General features: G+C 43.2%; 1 protein-coding gene across 1 annotated transcript in view; it reads right to left on the minus strand.

Moving 5' to 3' along the window:
• LOC124605941 (solute carrier family 22 member 7-like) overlaps positions 1–19,927 on the minus strand; it is a 194,982-nt gene that overhangs the window by 21,620 nt on the left and 153,435 nt on the right. The window contains exons 8-9 of the mRNA XM_047137900.1: positions 15,496–15,710; positions 12,253–12,440 (exon numbers count right to left, since the gene is read on the minus strand). Coding sequence (XP_046993856.1) covers positions 12,253–12,440; positions 15,496–15,710 — 403 coding nt within the window. The remainder of the gene's footprint in view (positions 1–12,252; positions 12,441–15,495; positions 15,711–19,927) is intronic.

Consider the following 19,927-nt stretch of genomic DNA (forward strand, 5'->3'; position numbering starts at 1 on the left):
CTGCGTGGTCGACGGTTACCTCCCCCACATTGCCATCAGCGTGACAGAAGCGTAACCCCTGTTTGGTCTCACGTAGTATGCGTTCGCACGCCGCGTCGTTAATGATTTTCACACAGACCGTGCTGCTCACGATGGACAAATGTATGCCGATAATATCGGTCGCCGGGATCTTCACTTCCTCTCGCAGAAAACGCTCCACCTCGAGTGCTTTGGGTCTGGCATAATCGTTGCAGAAAGTAAATCGGAGTGTTGATTTACGGTAAAGGTTCGCCATGGATCGTACAAGGTAAGCCGGCACTTAAGCAACGGCCGTCAGAAAGTAAACAAGGCGAGCTCGCGCGCCGCACGAAGTCAACACGTACGCGTCCGCTCTGTTGCCCTGCCGAAGGCAGACTGGCTACTCAGCTATCGGGGCGGACATAATATGTGAAATGAACGTGCGTCTTAAATAGATAGAAGGTTTTTGCATTTTCTGAATGTAGTAAAAACGAGAAGTGTTTTCTCTTAAAGTGAAATCTGTGCAGTTAATCTCGCAGTACAGCTTTCGCAAAGATGGTAGGAACGACTGTGACATCTTGTGATGACTGTGGAATAACTGTTAGTGTACCGATAGTGACTCAGACCATAGGCAGCCCTTTGCTGCAAGTGGCAGCTAATAGGTGCACTCACTCCTGAGGTTCAAGGAAAACCAAGTACAAATAAATCAGCGCAGCCGTGAGGCTTTGCTGCACCTGCAGTGAACGAGTCATGGTTACATCTCAAGTTACCACCTTGCTTGTAACTCTTCAGTAAGATCATGAAGGAATTAAGGAATCAGGTAAGTTATGCCAGGTTTATCTCTCGTAGCATCATAGACCTCGGATGTCTACTTAAAGACTTCCAAAATATCATAAATGAGCTACATCACACATCCATAGGATTAGCTCCCGTATTAATTTTGAAATATAAGTTATTTGCCAACAGAAGTTGGGGATTGGTCAGTTTTCTACCTGGTGAAGAGAGAAGGCGAAAGGCCGTTGTTCAACTTGCGACTGAAACTGTTCTCAAAGAGTCAAAGAAGGGAAGATTACGAAATAAAGGTTCGGTTTCGAAAAAGGAACTAAGAGTCAGACAAAAGGTTTCATTGAGAATACACTGACTGTCATAGACACAGAAATTTGTATCTCATAAGTTTTCCATGAAAGAAGGTTGTATACGTGGAAGAGGCCTGGAGACACTAGAAGGTTTCAGATAGATTATGTGCTAGTAATACCGAGTTTTAGGGACTTGCTTTTAAATTGTAAGACATTTCCTGGGGCAGATGTAGACTCTGACCACAATTTATTGAATAAACTGTAGATTAAAACTGAAGAAACAGCCAAAAGGTAGGAATTGAAGCAGATGGGACCTGGATAAGGTGAAAGAACCAGAAGTTGTAGAGAGACCATTAGGGGACGGTTGACAAGAATGGGGGAAAGAAACGCAGTAGAAGACGAATCGGTAGCTTTGAGAGATGTGGTGAAGGCAGCAGAGAATCAAGTAGGTAAAAAGACGAGGGCTAGTAGAAATTCTTGGGCAACAGAAGAGATAATGAACTTAATTGATGAAGAAGAAAATATAAAAATGCGGTAATGAAGCAGGCGAAAAGGAATACAAACGTCTCAAAAATGAGATCGACAGGAACTGCAAAATGGCTAAGTATGGATGGGTAGAGGACAAATGTAAGAATTTAGAGGCATATATCACTAGGGGTAAGATAGATACTGCCTATAGGAAAATTAAAGACACCTTTGGGGAAAAGAGAACCGCATATGTGAATATCAAGAGCTCAGATGGTAAACCAGTCTTAAGCAAAGAAGGGAAAGCAGAAAGGTGGAAGGAGTATATAGAGGGTCTATACAAGGCCGATGTACTTGAAGGCAATGTTATGAGAATGGAAGAGGAAGTAAATGAAGATGAACTGGGACATATGACACTGTGAGAAGAATTTGACAGGCCTCTGAAAGACCTAATCCGAAACAAGGCCCTGAGAGTAGTCACCATTCCATTAGAACCACTGATAGCCTTGGGAGAGCCAGTCATGACGAAACTCTTCCATTTGGTAAGCAGGATGTATTAGACAGGCGAAATACCCCCAGATTTCAAGGAGAATATAATTATTCCAATCCCAAAGAAAGTAGGTGCCCACAGGTGTGAAAATTACCGAACTATCACTTTAATAAGTCATGGTTGCAAAACACTAACACGAATTCTTTGTAAAAGAATGGAAAAACTGGTAGAAGCCGACCTCGGGGAAGATCAGTTTCGATTCTGTAGAAATGTTTAAACACGCGAGGCAGTAATAACCCTAACACTTATCTTAAAAGATAGGTTAAGAAAAGGCAAACCTCTATTTCTGACATTTGCAGAGTTAGAAAAAGCTTTTTAAAATGTTAAATGGAATACTCTCTTTCAAATTCTAAAGGTGACGGGGGTAAAATACAGGGAGCGAAAGGCTATTTACAATTTGGGTAGAAACCAGACGACAGTTGAGGGGCATGACAGAGAAGAAGTGATTGAGGAGGAAGTGAGACGGGATTGTATCCTATCCCTGATGTTGTTTGTGGTGTCACCGCCAGACACCACACATGCTAGGTGGTAGCTTAAATCGGCCGCGGTCCATTTAGTACATGTCGGACCCGCGTGTCGCCACTGTGAGATCGCAGACCGAGCGCCACCACAAGGCAGGTCTCGAGATACGGACTAGCACTCGCCCCAGTTGTACGACGACTTTGCTAGCGACTACACTGACGAGCCTTTCTCTCATTTGCCGAGAAACAGTTAGAATAGCCTTCAGCTAAGTCCATGGCTACGACCTAGCAAGGCGCCATTAACCGTATCTGAAGATAGTCTTATCTGTATTATCAAGAGCGATGTACCACAAGGACGATATAAAGTTAAGTATTCGAGGAGCTGCATACTTTCCTTATTAGCATTCACTTCTTATCCTGTTCCAGAATTCACGCCCGTCTGCGTTAGATAGCTTCCTTTTCGGCCTTCTCTATCTACAAGGTGTTGGCACATTTACCAACACATCATTGTTCAATCTGTATAATGAGCAATCAGTAAAGGAAATAAAAGAAACAATTGGAGTATGAATTAAAATCCATGCAGGAGAAATGAGAACTTTGAGGTTTTCTGACGACAGAGAAAGCAAAGGAGCAACTGAACAGAGTGGACAGTGTTTTGAAAGGAGGATATAGGATGAGAATCAACAGAAGCAAAACGAAGATAATGAAATGTAGTTGAATTAAATCCGAGACTGATGAGGGAATTAGATTATTAAAAGAGACACTTAAAGCAGAAAATGAGTTTTGCTATTTGGGGAGCAAAATAACTCATGATGGTTGAAGTAGAGAGGATATAAAATGTAGAATGTCTGTGGCAATGAAAGCGTCTCTGAAGAACAGAAATCTGTTATCATCCAGTATAGATTTAAGTGACAGGAAGTCTTCTGTGAAAGTATTTGTATGGAGGGTAGCTCCGTATGGAAGTGAAACACGGACGATAAATAGTGTAGACAAGAAGAGAATAGAAGCTTTCGAAATGTGGTGCTGCAGCAGAATGCTGAACATTAGATAGGTAGACCACGTAACTAATGAAGAGGTACTGAACAGAATTGGGGATAAGAGAAATTTGTGGCACAGCTTAACTGGAAGAAGGGATCGGCTGGTAGGACACGTTCTGAGGCATCAAGCGATCACAAATTTAGAACTGGAGGGAAGCGTGGAACATAAAAATCGAAGAGGGAGACCAAGAGATGAATACACTACGCAGATGCAGAAATATGTACGTTGAAGTAGTTATTCGGAGATGAAGAGGCTTGCACGGGATAGAGTAGCGTGGAGAGCTGCATCTCTGGACTGCATCTCTGGACTGAAGTCCACAGCAGAAGCTTTTCAGAATCTGTATGCAGGATGATGCCTCAGACTGCTGTGGAGTTAGAAACTCTACAATTCAAACATTCCAAGGGAGTGCACCATGTGTCAAATGTAAAGGTTTCCATGGAATAAATGGATGTTGATCATAGGATATAAAGTTTCTTCATCATAAATCTGTATCATGTGTATGTTTGCTTGTGTGATTAACTATCCTTATGTCAAGGGAATAGCCTATCAGATTCTTCCTAGCAGTATACCTGTATGTGTGTCATCACTGGCTAAATATTTCCTGGTTATATTGTAAGTGGGACTGGTTCTCACAGTTTTAAAATAATAAGGAGTACAACCCGGAAGTAATCTGTTACAAAGACAACAAGTATGGTCGAATTTAAGGATTGTGTTTTCTAAGACTGCTAGATGATATGAACGCCTTTTCATGCAGCATTGTGTCTTTCAGAAAATCTCAAATTTCTTATTCACTCAAGGTTTCGACATCCATGAATCAGAGGAAACGAGGAATATTACATGTCGACTTATAGAAATATATGGCTGCAATGAGAAGAATGTTGGCTGAAAGAAAGCGCCTTGCTCATGTTAATGTGGGAAGCGAGACTGTATGGAAGTTTTATTTGTCAGCCACTGAGAAAAGCATCACTACTTTTACGCTATGCGTACACTGAGGGAGACGCAACCTGAAAGAATGATTACAGTGCAACTAATCTGTACAAGGTGAAATGTCAAAATAAGATTTTGTTGTTGCTGCAGATTAATAGTGTACTGTTATTTTTTACGCTTTTCTGTGATGGAACGCTCAGTTCAGGATGACAACCGAGATATATTATTGAGGAGTGTAATGTGGATAATGGCAATTCTGACTGTGAGAAAGAATTTTCGAAAAAATGGTGTCTAAATGAGAATAACACTCGTACTGATGAGAGACCCACTAAAGAAAAAGTTCATGATATAGATCGACTACAGCCCTCGCGTGAGGTAGTCAGTGCCATCTGTGAAATTAGGCAGATAAGGGGAAGAGGCAGGGACGACTGTTAAAAGTGGATTAAATAATATGTATATGAGAGTTTTGCCATGTCCTTGTATGGTTGTGCTGTGTCCATATGTTACTGTTTGCTTTATGGGTGTTTCTCCAGATATAGGTTTTCTGTGACGAAGAGTGGGATTCTTGCTCTTTGGCCAATGAGGACTGAAAAAAGGTGTTGAAGAAGTGTGGACAGTCGCTAGTCCCTACAAAAAAGCAATAGTAACTGAGAAGGGGAAATTTGAATATAGCAGATGGTCCACAACAGCCGGTGTATGTGATGAAGTAGACTGATATAGACTAAACAGCTGCAAGTTGTCCTGGCACAGTAGTTTTCCTGTGGATCTGTGGTCTGTGCGAATGCTGACAGTAGCGAGAAGGGGGATGCACATATCTGCTATAGTGATGTAGTTTGAAGAAAATATACTTGGAGTAGTTATGTAGTTTGAAGGAAATGGTAGTAGCAGGAACTAGTCCCTTCTGCCTCACCTCACACCTCATCCCAGTTACTTCTATATAGGACTTTTTATTGTGTTGTGTAATGTACCTTCTTGATAATAGTGCCAAGAGTACCTCACTGTCATAATCATCACATTTTTTCTTAAAATTATTTTTAAAATGAAGATAATGCATTTAAAACTTTACAACTGTTTGCTAATTATTATATTTTTGTCCCAGAGGGGATGAATCTATGCAATCCTGTTTACATTTTAAATTTCTGTTATTAAAGCTAGTTTTCTGACAGCTACTTGTGCCCGTCCATTGTGACTTCTTTTCATGTTTACTAGGAGAAACGGCTGGGTGTTATGATGTACTTATATAGATTTTTTTGTAAAAAGAATGATAGTGCAGAAGAAGCAAAAGACTGTCCACAATCGATCCCAGCAGCATCGGTGAGACAACAAATCGTCTCCCCCTCTGCCAGGCAGGTAAAATAACATATCCGGCGGCATCCCTGGCTGGAATTGGACAGGTTCCGCTGCCAAAGGTGAGAGCCCACTGCAGGTGGAGAGCGGACCACCTCACACCTACAGGAGGTAAGCTCACGTCACACCAGCGTCGAGTCAGTGGCTGGTCTCAGCAGCCGCAATAGATGGGGAGCCGTTACAACGGTGGTGACGTCACGAGGCAAGATTTTGGGCGAGTGGCGGCACCCGTGGTGAAGCCACGCCACTTCTAGCTTTGGAGCATATGAGGTGTGCGCGTCACAGTCTGTGCCAACCACGTTTTGACACTGCATGTGCAGATAGATTAGATTAGATTAGATGTACTTTTCGTTCGAATTGACCCATGGTGAGGAGAAATTTGGAAATTTGTGGTAAGGTCATATGGGACCAAACTGCTGAGGTCGTCGGTCCCTACGCCTACACATTTCTTAATCTAACTTAGTTTAAGTTAGATTAAGCAGTGTGTAGGCTATAGACTACACACACACACACTCGAACCTCCGACGGGGGGAGCAGCACGAACCGTGACAAGTCGCCCAAGACCACATGGCTACCTCGCGTGGCATAGTGAGGACATCCTCAAGGACGTCGAACATCTCAGAAAGCAACCATACACAGTAAATATTTACAAAATACGCCCAGAAATGGTAATGTACCTTCCACATATTCGAAATGAAATTCCGTTCTTGATGTGGAGTTGGTTAGCAGAAAAGCCTTAAGCCTATTTTCATTTAAAATGTTCAACTCTCTTAGTGCATATGATAATTCTTGAGCATTTGTAGCCATACATCATCAAATAAAATAAAAAAAAACATTTTACAGCACTTGTTTACAATGATCGCATCACACCACAAAATTGGGACCGATGTCAGATTGTAAGCAAATATTCACACTGTGTGATAATATCAATAACATACACGCTCAATAGGTTCTGCTAAGACATTCAACAATGGATAAGAAGGAGTTCGCTACCATTGCATCCTTTAGACTCTTCTAAAAATGAACTTCGTTATTAGTGATTTATGGTTGCTGGCATGTTATTGAAAATGTATACTGCGGAATTGTGGACACCTTTCTGAACCAAGTAGGTGACTTTAAATCATTGTGAAAGTTATTCTTATTTCTAGTTTGATTCGATGAACAGAGCTGCTGATTTGGGAAAAAAAGATATATTTTAATGACGAATTTCGTTAAGGAATAAATATATCGGGAAGCCTTAAATAGCTCTCTGCAGCACATTCTTGAGTTCACACCACAAATAATTCATATTCCACGTTTTTGGGCTCGGAAATCCTTACCTTGGCTTCATGAGCTACGCCAGAAAATATTTCCGTATGACATTATGGAATAAAAGTAAGCATAGTACGCTAGCGTTTTTTTTTAATTTTTACATCACCTGTGTCTCACAAAATTGACACAGCACATAAAGATTTGTTTAGGCGCTTTAGCAGTTCCGTGGTATGCTCCTCCCAGTTAAATCTGTTATTAAGCTGTAATGCTAAGAATTTGACACACAATCCTTGTACGCCCTACGCCATATGGCAGGTGACAGTACTTCAGATAACGTTAAGCTCGGCAGTCTGAGAGGTGCCATTAGACAGGATTACACCATGTGCCGGCTCTGGTATTCACGCTGCCCTTGCTCTCATTTAGATCATCAGTACAGATGGCGCAGCCTACACATTCTCTTCATACTAAACTACACTAAACAGCGACACTTAAAACTTGGACGACATTCTTTTGACAGCGGATGACATCAACGATCACTCAACTTGTCCCGAAGGTTCGCCAAGGTGACATTATCTCCTCTCTTCATCAGTCCAGGTAAAAATAGTTTTTGCACGATCTGCAGAATAAGCAAAGACCATTACAAAGAATTATTCTGGGAAAGGGTGCCGGAGATTTTCTACTCTGGAATTAACATACAGTGATTCTACTAACATTCTTCGCCACATTTATTGGTCATGGTTGTAATTTTGATTTAACATATTTTTACTGATTTTTCTTAGACAAACCGTAAACGGAAAAGTAACATACATTTAAATATATAATCGCATCAGTAAGCATGTGCTTTGGTGTAGCACCTTTACATAAACTCAACGTAAATTTTGTGGTTACTGTAAACTAAGTATTACGCCCACTAGGAAATAACTGTGTATCTGTGTAATTGAAACGAAGATACCTGAAATTGCAGCTACGGTCTACGTCACGGAAATACGTTAAGGCAGGATCGTTATATACATTGTGGGAAGAAGAAGCTTTATGAGTCTAGTTCCGGAATCCGATGCGTTGAGGTGAAGGCAAATGGTTCAAATGGCTCTGAGCACTATGGAACTTAACTGCTGAGGTCATCAGTCCCCTAAAACTTAGAACTATTTAAACGTAATTAACCTAAGGACATCACACACATCTATGCCCGAGGCAGGATTCGAACCTGGGACTGTAGCGGTCGCGCGGTTCCAGTCTGGAGCTCCTAGAACCGCACGGCCACTCCGGCCGGCGTGCTGAAGGAAAGAGAGATACAATCATGTGAAGAAGTTACATTGTTACAGTTGTAGAGGATCATCAGAGGCAACGACGAGTTTTGGTAGCTATTTCGTCTTGAAGATATGTAGTGTCAAAATCTATGTTGAACATCAAGTATACAAAATATCCGCAAGCAGTACATACGGCTCAAGAAGACAGGATGTTGTTATATTTACGGAAAAAGAAGCGAAAGTAATTTTTTGAGTAAGATTTAAAAAAAAGAGGAGAAGCAACATGAATCAACAGTCGTGTAATGGTGGAAAGCAGATGTGACGTGGTTTCATAGAACCCAGTAAGAAACTGGCCTTCGACTTGAATCTGTCTAGCAGAAGATAGGCACACTGGATTGTCATTGGAGTAAGTTAAGTGGACTTTCATGCTTCAGTGAGATAAAATTGTTATATACATGTGTTGTCTTTATCTGAATCAGCAAATATTATACGGACTTACTTTATTAACAAACAATTTTTATCTGTTTAACTTTGTAGTGTAGAAGCGTAGCACATTTGAGTGAAAGTTTAAATATCAAGCACACATTGCTCGATCATATAAATATATTATGCCAGCGCGTTCTTCTCCACATCTAAATCTACATCTACATGAATACTCTGCAATTCACAATTAAATGCGTGACAGAGGATTTATCGAATCACCTTCAAGCTACTTGTTTACCGTTCCACTCTCGAACAACATGCAGGAAAAATGAACACTTAAATCTTTCTCTGCGAGCTCTCACTTCTCTTACACATATACGATGTTTGTTTTACTCATAGATCACATTTAAATCGCAGCTGCAATTTTCTATAAAGTGTTTGTGGCATTTCATGTAATCAAATCGATTTTTAGAGCAGTACGATATAGAAAAATATTTTTTACGTAATTCAAAAGGGCTGAATCGAGAACTGGCGCTGTATTGTCAGCAGCCTAGTCTAGCGACACCTTGACAGTCGAAAATCACTGCAATCATCATCCACTGTCAGCATTTACGACTATCTCTGGTAGAAAAAGCGTCGAATCACATTTTTGACTCCACGCTGAAAACATCTACAGCATGGCCTGTGTACGAGAACGTAATAATATGCACCATTTTCTATTTGAGTGCAGTTTATGAATTACAACGTATTAGAAGAGTACTGAACAATCAGAAATTACATATTAAATCCAAACTCTTTTGTATTTAAAAAAGTATAGGAATATGTTCACGCTGTCAGTGCTCAGCACATTTGTTATTGAGTACACAGCAATAGTGACTTTTCTTGTAGTTATTTTCCATACAGTTTTAGTGCGAATATAATTATTTACCCTCAAATTGTTTTGTAAAGTTTTAGCAGGGTCATTACAGATGGAGCTCTTGTAACGTCACGTTAGGAATTCATAGTTTTACTTGATTTTAAACGGACATTGTCCAGTATTCAATACTAACTCCAACATTTACTCAAGAAATTAGTACTATTGTACTTCACTACGCAGTATTTGTGCGCCTCTGTGTAGTATGACTGTGTGAGTGTTTGAGTACAAATGCTAGATGCGTCAGTACGTAAAGAACTGAGAGAGTGCTCTGATAGTAAAGTTGTCTATCGGTGCAGATATTTAGCAGTTCAATAAAGCAAAGAGAATTTATCGCAGTACTTTGTGTGAGTGTTTATATATATATATATGTGTGTGTGTATGTGTGTTTTGTGTGTGTGTGTGTGAGTGTGTGTGTGTATGTGTGTGTGTGTGTGTGTGTGTGTGTGTGTGTAGGTGTGAGAGAGAGAGAGAGTCAGATTAAGAATAAAGCACATTTGTCATCGGGCCAGTGAGACACTGCAACGAGTTACTGCAGAGCACACAGTTGTTTAATTTCTGTTTTATTTGATAACGGCATCAAGTATAAAAAGAGTCGTTTGAGTCACTGAAGATCAAGTTGTGCTAAAGTTGAAAGAAGCAGAATTAGGAGGTGATAAACACATGATTAGAATTGTTTTAAAATCATGAGATTCACTGTAATGAAGCAAACACTCAAAATATCATCATCAGTGAATGGATGGTTCAGGACGTACTCGAAATTGGGGCATGTAAGTAAATAACGGGTGAAGCGCCAAAAAATGAAAATCTGAGTTGTAGGCGAAATTCCGCTGTGATCGCCAAGGCCAATGACACACATTCTGACACAAGAACGAGAACAGCGGGAAACAATGCTTACAGCTGCCACAAAACGACATTCGTGTCTAACACTGTCGACGTTCAAATAATGAGTCTTGTGCCAAGCCTCTGGTAATGCCTTAGCGTACACTGTTGTGAATTGCTGAGCGTTGCAACAATAGGGCAACGCTGAAGTAATTATTACAGAAGTAGCACAAAATATTTCAAAATGTAAAGGAAAATTCCACCAAAATGGAGGAAGAGAGATGAAGGTAGAGCTCAAAGTGAAAGAAAGAAACTACGCAGCGAAGGAAACGAATGTACTCTTCCTTCATTCAGGCACTGTTAAATGTACTACTTATTGGAGCTCTCAAATTACAACTTTTGCATTCGTGTTGGTGATAATCAAACCGGTTACATGTTTCTCTGGCATGTGGCCGTACGTGGCAGGGATGGGAATGCAACTGCTTCCTGTGTGCACCAAACTTTTAGATCGAAATTTACTTCTAAATAGAAACTAATAACATGAACTGACTGCTGCTGTGGGGAGAACAAAAATAAGACGATGTTTCTGTGACTTTACCTAACAGCAAAGGGTTAGCTTACGGAAATAGTACACTTTTATGTTCTGCGATCGTGATTTTGAGAAATGAAAGAGAGTAACGGTGTGTGAAGCTACGAAAGATGCAGTTCCCGTCTCACTGAACCTACGCGCACGACACCACAAACCTATGTTTACGACTTTTAAGTCAGCTGCCGAAAAATATAAAAGATCACCAGTGTGCATATTTCAATAGCACAGTTGATCAGACTGGCTACTCAACGCCTAGGGACTCTGTATTCATCAACTCTCAATGCAACTGAAGAGTTCAAGGACAATTACTCCTTGAAGAGGAATGTGTAGCCTTCTGATCATCAGAGGGTGCAGTTGGAAACAGTATCCTGTGAACCTAGGTTTTCTGAAGGAAAGAGAAGGGATTTAGCTAAAATGATTGCATTTGTTAGAGAGGAGAACATTCTGAACTGAGTGCTAATTGCTATGAGGGCACTTGTATCATTATTTAAGTTAAAGCCGTTGCATACTGAATAATTTATTATCTTCAAGTTTTATATCATTTTGTTCTTACCGTAGAATAACAACACGTGTATGAAAAGAAACCAGTACTGTTTTTATGTTGTACTGTGATCTCCAACTTTTATATTGATTTTGTACAACTGCTATACATAACCACAACAATATGCTAATTGTCGGACAGCCTTCCAAAAACTAATGTCAGCCACAAGTATTTCCATCTTCAGTGGGTTCTTTAATTCTAAAACGTGCAGAGATAGCATATACAAAAGTATATTTAAAAAACAAACAGTGGACATGTAGTAATCTTTTACAACGTTTTGTACCTATGCTATTGCTGCATATTTCAGAATTAAGGATGCCACTATAGATGGCGATATTTGTTGTCAAAACTAGTTTAGGAATAAATAACTAAATAATAAAAGTTTTTTGCATCGAGGCAGAGCCAAATTTCCCATATTGTTTTTATTGTAAGGAAAGACGCACCGATGGAAGAGCTGCAAGATTAAATTGCTGCTATAAACATTTTGCTAATTATCTGTAAACCAGATTTTTGGCGCTTGAAGTAGTATTTAGTTACAGGCCACAGTTGCTTTCACGGGTTCAATATAATTTTCAGTAGAAGCTGAGCACATTGTTACGGAGTACCTGAAAGACGATGTACGGAACAAGAGACATGCAAACACCAGCAACCGTGCACTCTACGCTGGCGGTGATCTGTCGCAGACACGTGGGGTGCACCTCGATGCTCTGAAGGTTGATGAAAGCTGAACCAGCCGACGACCAGAACTGCATGACCATCATTACCACTGCCATGGCGACACTCGGAACACCAACTGCAAGGTCAAAACACATGGGCTGTATGGCTGAAAGAGATTTGTTAGAAACATATTTGTAACCACACAAGAGTAAAGGAAATCGAAATGATTTTTCCAGTGTCTTCTAATGAACTGTCCTGTTAAAGTACAAATGATAAAAGTCTTTTGGACTTCACGTTGTCAGGAACTAAGCATTACCACAATCATTATGGTGGTGCTGTACGATCAGCCCTGTTGCCGATGTGAATAAGCCTGTTGAATGCTGAAAGCGACGGAATCGGTGAAAGTTACAGAATTATGTTTTCTGCATATTCTTAAGCCCACCTACGTAGTTGAATGTGTGTGAAATCTTATGGGACGTAACTGTTAAGGTCATCAGTCCCTAAGATTGTACACTACTTAAGCTAAATTATCCTAAGGTCAAACACACACACCCATGCCCGAGGGAGGACTCGAAGCTCCGCCGGGACGAGTCGCACAGTCCATGCTACGTAGTTGAATGATTGACGTGACTGCCTTCAATGCAGCGTCTAGAGTCTGCCAATTATGCTATGAAGACGGTACCGAGGCGTCTCCCTTGGCATCAAATGAAAGTCTCCTCCAGTCCTCGACTTATCGTGGAACATTTCGAAATTAATCCGCAAGTATGTCGTCACCTAGGCAAAGGTCCCCAGTTCAAGTCTCGGTCCGGCACACAGTTTTAATCTGCCAGGAAGTTTCATATCAGCGCACACTCTGCTGCAGAGAGAAAATCTCATTCTGGATCTCGAAATTCATTTTCTGTGCTCGTATAAAAATTTCAGGTCCCCTTCCACTCTTCTTGCAGGACCAGTCCATCTGTTAATATCGTCACGATTGGCTCAATTCACGACTTCTGCGTGCCACTCCCTGCCAGTCTGCCAAGAGCATCTGTCCCTCTCTCATTTCTCCTCTCATTTCTCAATCTTCCTTTTTCGCATCCGTCTCCAACGTGCTGTTGAAGCGTCTCACATTGCGTCTACTAGAAAATTAGAATTCCTTATCAGGGTATCCGGTACACGGCGGAAGAATTTTGTTGACGCCACTTCGTTACTCTCTGCATGTCACATTATGCCGTTTACCTGTAAGTGCACGCAAACAGATTTATGCAAGACTAAGGGGAACTCAGTCTATGACTGGCTGGCTTAACGAACTAGATCCGGAGATCTTCCTGTGATACCACTTTGGCCAGTAGGGCAATGCTAATGCTAATATAAGCTAGCCCTTCGCAGGATGTAGGATTCTTGCCCAAGCTTTACAATTTAAACGATTGTGTTACCTCTTCCATTGAAACAAAACTGTAGCGTTTTTTGCTTCAGTTGGTTGTAAATCACTGTAGCACTCATCATTCACAAGAGATGGCAGGTAGCCTGAAAAACGTGCAAACCAACAGTGTAACAATGGCTAAACAAGTCTTTGAGAGATGACACTAGGGGATGTCATCGACAGTTACTGTTTTATGTATCACAAGTATCACAAGAAACAGCCAATACAAAAATTGTTCAGAAGTGGCCGAAACGAGATGGTTATAATGGAAACAAACGATTTTATCCTGCATCAGGAATTTTTATGACAATTAGTACCTCTCAGCATACACTGTCTGATAATAAATGAAGCAATAAGGGCACGTGTTTAGATGTGAATACAACTTTGTACACATGCTCACCATTGGTCTGTATGCAAATCGTTAGTGTTGCAATTTTCTGTGATTGGTAGAATGGCCATTGTTCTGCATTAGTATTGTTTACGTTTAGTGTTGTTATCAGGTGTGCTGTGCTATATGAGGGGACTCAAGTACGTCAGATGTTGAGTGACCACTGTGAATAACATCGAGACACAGCATATTTGTATGAGACTGCGTTATCACATGAGAGACCTCACTGTGGGTCTCCACTTGACCAGCTCGTCGAATTGTGCAGCATCAAGATTTGTGGGACATCCGCGTTTCAAGTTCAGGCCGACCGACCGAATCTGCCTTGTGAAAAGGAGGGTGACCATATTCCGCACCCAGTACATCGTAACCCCTTCGCATCTGCGATTGCCATCCAACAAGTGATAGACTTCATGCAACATTCTGTGTCATTCTACACCATTCGTCAGAGAATAGCAGTAGGTGGTCTAGGGAATTATGATCCCATCACAACACACCCAGCTGCATTAGTAGTAGCGTCATGATTGGGAAAGATGTATTGCTGACGAATATTCTCGCATTTTTTTACAGTAGTGAATCGTGGTACTGCACTGCCTTCAATAACCGTCGACGACGGGTTTGAAGCGACTTGGGAGGAGGTTCCATTCTTTCCATGTTTCGGAAAGTCACAACGGTGTTGCTCCTGGCGTCATAGTCTGGGGAACCTTTTGGTATAACCTCAGGTCACCACTGGCAGAGATTGAGGGAGGACTGGCATATGCCCTGTGAACCCAAATGTTACCTCTCATCTGACAGTATAAAGACGCTTTTTTTCAACAGTACAATGCTCTTACACATGTGGCACATGTCTATATGAACTCTCCAAATGATGCTGAGGTGCTCCTGTGACCAGCTAGATCGTCAGATCTGTACCAGATGTAACATGTGTGGGAGCAGCTCGATCATAAATTCGATTCCGGTGGCAATATCCGGGATATCAAGGACAAGGTAACAACACTGGTGGGCCAGCTGGCCACAGGAGGGGATACAACGGATTTATAAAACCTTTCCCAAAAAAATCACTGCATGCACCTTGGAGAGAAGAGGTACAACATCATACCGATAAGTGGGTTCATATGGCCACCTTCTTTGTAAATTTGACTGGGTTCTGTAATTTCTGAAACAAAAATCACATACCCTCTCAACCCATGAATTTTCATTGTGTTTCCTCCTCCACTTCTGAGTGCTTGACTTTGTTTGTCGGGCAGTGGAGATCGGCTGTTGCCAAATGGTCTGACTCGATTGACACAGTAATTTTAGTCGCAATACAGATGTTTGAAATCTCTAATCCACGGCAGGTGGAGGAGGGCGCCAGCAGGCAAGTGTGAGAGGTGTGTGAGCGCTCTCACGGGCCGTGTTGTTTACCTGTGAGCAGTACGACACAGAGTGCACCAAGGAGGCCGACCAGCGCCAGACAGGCGACGCTGGACCACCGGCGCCCGAAGTGGGTCCCGCAGTAGTGCTGCAGCAGCACAGACGCCGCCTGCGCCATGGCCTGACCAGACACCGCCACCAGCGGGTTCACGCTGATGATGCCCACGCTCAGTACCAGTGCTAATATCGTCATCCAGCACAGGGACCTGTCAACATATGGGACGCTTCTGTATCCTCTCAGAAAGGACGTACTTTAGAACAGACACAAACTCAGCTTCTACACCAAAGTCAGCAATTAGCAGCAGCAGCATTTAAACCAGACTGAATCAGATAGTCATTATCAAACATCTGGGCCCATCTGTGACGCAGCTGCATTTACCGCTGTAGGCTCACGAATCCCTGTCCACACCTGAGCTCTCGGAAGCTTGGACAACTCGACACTTAGCCACCATATTCGGAGCACAACACGATGGACCAGACATCCATCTCCCTCCCATCCCCCTGAGGTGTCAAGGGAGGACCTCTTCAGTTTGGATCACTGCAACACATTGCAGTCAGTTGTTACACACAGCTACCACCGCTGGGCTGTCCATACTTCCGTCATGGAGTAAGAACCTCCTGTCAACACAGCACCAGTGACAGCAGGGTGCATGTTCAGCAGCTGGAGACTCTGTGATGTGGTAATCACGTCGCCTGCCATTGTCGCTCGCAGTTTCCTAGAGCCCTGATTGTAAACAAACATCAATAAATAAGTTGTAACCGCAGCTGGACCATCTTCTGCTGTACATCGCATCATCCTTATTTTTGGGTAATTGGTATACTAGTATTTATTATTAAACATTCAATATAGCTCAAGACGTTTCAGCTCAGAGTGCGATTCAGCAGTTGAGAGATGAAGTTGCTCAGGTGCAGATGGAATTGGGACAGTTAACGGAGGGAAGGACGAAACCATCCTTTCTGAGGCACCTACCTTTGACGCTGACAGCCCTTCATTGGTCATCTCACTTTCTCGTAAATTAGAAGACAATGGCTTTGTGACATCTTGGATATTCGGGAATCCAGCCAGATGTTCGCGTCGTTTTCGCACGATATTTCAACAGCGTGCCTCAGGTGCTACCTGAGACTTGTCCTTGGATCGATCGAGTCCAGTATTTATTCCTGAAAGGAGCTGGGCGTTCCTTATCGGTCTGCGCCGAGTCGAGTGTTCCGTCTGTGGTCCGCGCCCGCCAGACTCGGCGCCGAGCCAATGGGCTCCAAATCCCCGCCAATCGCCTAATCACCTGGAATCTCATGTAACTCAGCACTTTGCCTTTTGTGAGGATTCAGCCGTCACCGCGTCCAGTGAGGGGTCAACAGAGGACTTCTTCCTTCTGAACGCTGGAACGTGACACCACTAGAAGTACATACAGGTACCACTATCAGACCACCGAAGCTTTGACCGGTGAATACGAGCAGTAGTGTCAGTGGAGTGTATGGTCAATAACCAGAACCTGACTAAACGGGGTATGCCTAGATGGAGTATCTCCTTTGCCCGTCATCAATCACTTGCAGTTTCCAGGATGCACGACTGGAAACAAACTACAATTAAAAATGTATATATTTGCAGACTGAAGTGATGAATGAGAATCTGAACTAAGGCCCAGATTCGAACCCAGTTCTCCTCCTCACTAAGAATATGCGCTAGCCGCTATGCCACCGTGGCACAATGGCTTTGCACAACTGCTCGTGCTACTCTAGAAGCCTCCCTCCTCAGTCCAAATTCCCACCGATGCCACAGCCAACTTGGTATTCCCTCTACACTTGAACAGCATTGCAGAGGCTCTGCAACTGTATTGCAGTAGTACCTCAGCATTGGGCTACCTTGCTGGCTAAGCTGCTTGGCAAGCACGAAAATAAGCAGCAGAAATTTTCGCCTTGTGGAGGTGGGCATTGCCTTGCTAAAATCTAAGTCCAGAATGGATTGCTCTCAAGGGCCACAAAACAGGGAGTAGACTTTCGTCCATGTTCCACTGTGCTGTAATGGTGCTGGGGTTGAAAGGAAAGGGGTCCTGCTACGAAATCAAATGGCACCTCAGACCATCACTCCTGGTTGTCGGACTGCATGGGGTGACAATCAGGTTGGTATCCCAGCAGTGTCCAAGATGTCTCCAGTCACGGCTTCGGCCTAGAATCTTATCGACTGAACTAGAACTGTCCTCAGTGATCACCTTCACTTCGAACTGAGCCCAGATGACCAGCGAAGATGTGTATGGAGGGACCCCAGAGAGCAGATGGATACCACCAACCTGATTGTCACCCATCATGTGGCCTGACAACAGGACTGATGGTCTGGACTGCCATTTCTTTTCATAGGATGAGCTCTTTGGTTGCGTCCATGGCACCCTTATAGCACAAAGTTATGTCGACGATATTGTACCTCCCATTTTGTTGTCCTTCATGGCAAGCCATCCTGAGCTTCCACTTCAGCCAGACAATGCTCACCCACACAAGGCGAGAGTTTTTATTGCTTCTCTTCGTGGTTGACAAGTGCCAGCAAGGTCACCTGATCTCCCCCACAGTTGAGAACGTTTCGAGCAATTTGGGCATGGCCCTGTAACCAGTTCGGGATTTTGACAATCTAATGCACCAGTTGGACAGAATTTGGCACAGTGAACTCAGGAGCACATCCAGCTATCGATGCCAAACCGGTTCATGAATGACTGCCCAACAGGTCGAATCACCAGACTAACGCACAAAAATTTCGGTTAGGGTGCGTGGGGCAACCTCGGTACTGTTCCTGCGGACATACGAAACTACACCCCAGGTCATATATTCAGGTGTAGGTCCCGTGTGTCTAGAACGCAGACAGGTTGGCTGCAGTTCCTGAACTGGCCTCCTTCTGACCAACACACGGCCATAACTGTTACTGAGGCAGAACAAGCCTTCATCAGAAAACATGACAGACCTTCAGCCTGTCCTCCAAGGAGCTCTCGCTTGATACCACCGAAGTAGCAAATAGCACACCGTCTTCAGGCCACAAGTGGCCCATCGGGACCATCCGACCGCCGTGTCATCCTCAGTTGAGGATGCGGATAGGAGGGGCATGGGGTCAGCTCACCGCTCTCCCAGTCTTTATGATGGTTTTCTTTGACCGGAGCCGCTACCATTCGGTCAAGTAGCTCCTCAATTTGCATTACGAGGATGAGTGCACCCCGGAAAAACGGCAACAGCCCATGGCGGATGGATGGTCACCCATCCAAGTGCGGGCCACGCCCGACAGCGCTTAACTTTGGTGATCTCACGGATACCGGTGTATCTACTGCGGCAAGGCCGTTGCCGAAGTAGCAAACGGCGGTGGTTTAGCGCCAGTGGAATGCACGCTACAGGGCATCTGGCACGGAACTGTCCTTGAAGTAACCGATTTGTAAGGTACGTTGTGTCACTGTGGTGCCAACTACTGCTCAAACTGCTGCTGCAGATGCAGTACAATTCGCCAGCGCCATACGCTGAACGTGATGGTTTCTCTCTCGGTAGTGTTAAGTGGCCGTCCGGAATCAGATCATCGTGTGACCGTACAATCGCGTGATCACCGCTGCCAGCAATAATGTACAGTGGCTGAATTCCTACGAGGAACATCCACCTTCTCATAGCCATATTACACGACTTGCTTCAAATTCAGTGAGGTGTTGACAATGCGGTCTTTGTCGTCTTAAAGGCATTCTTGACTAACAGCTACTCACTACGTCCAATCTCAAAGATAACTAGCGCTCACGACCGTTGCATCGTGTAATTAAAACAAACCTGATTTGCATTCTCATAGTGGGCACTACTAGGGCCACTCTGAAGCGACTGGCGAGAAATTTGAATAGACATCATGTTTCAGATGCAGAAATACGCCTACTGGCTTTCGTTTATGTCGCACAACACTTTCTTGGTGCTGTGATGATTTTTTCCGTCAGTGGATATTTGGAAATGCGTTAAGTGTTTGCGTAGTGTTTATCACATATCATTGTGATTTCTGTGTTTAAGGTTTTCTCTTTACCTGCAACGAATGCGATGACGCAATCGATATATCGCACTCGACAAAGCCCCCCGCGCGGGATTAGCCGAGCGGTCTTAGGCGCTGCAGTCATGGACTGTGCGGCTGGTCCCGGCGGAGGTTCGAGCCTCCCTCGGGCATGGACGGGTGTGTTTGTCCTTAGGATAATTTAGGTTAAGTAGTCTGTAAGTTTAGGGACTGATGACCTTAGCAGTTAAGTCCCATAGGATTTCACACACATTTGAACTTTTTTGAACAAAGCCCAAGAATTATGTTCACACGTTCACCTCTTTCGTGGAGCGGCCTTATCTGTACAGTCTAGTGCACACAGAATGACGTGTTGCATAGTCATACAGCTCGCTTTACTTCCGCCAAGTGGTCGGCCGAACGTTTATATGACTGTCA

The sequence above is a fragment of the Schistocerca americana genome, chromosome 3 (genome assembly GCF_021461395.2).
Source record: "Schistocerca americana isolate TAMUIC-IGC-003095 chromosome 3, iqSchAmer2.1, whole genome shotgun sequence".
Lineage (NCBI taxonomy): Eukaryota > Metazoa > Arthropoda > Insecta > Orthoptera > Acrididae > Schistocerca > Schistocerca americana.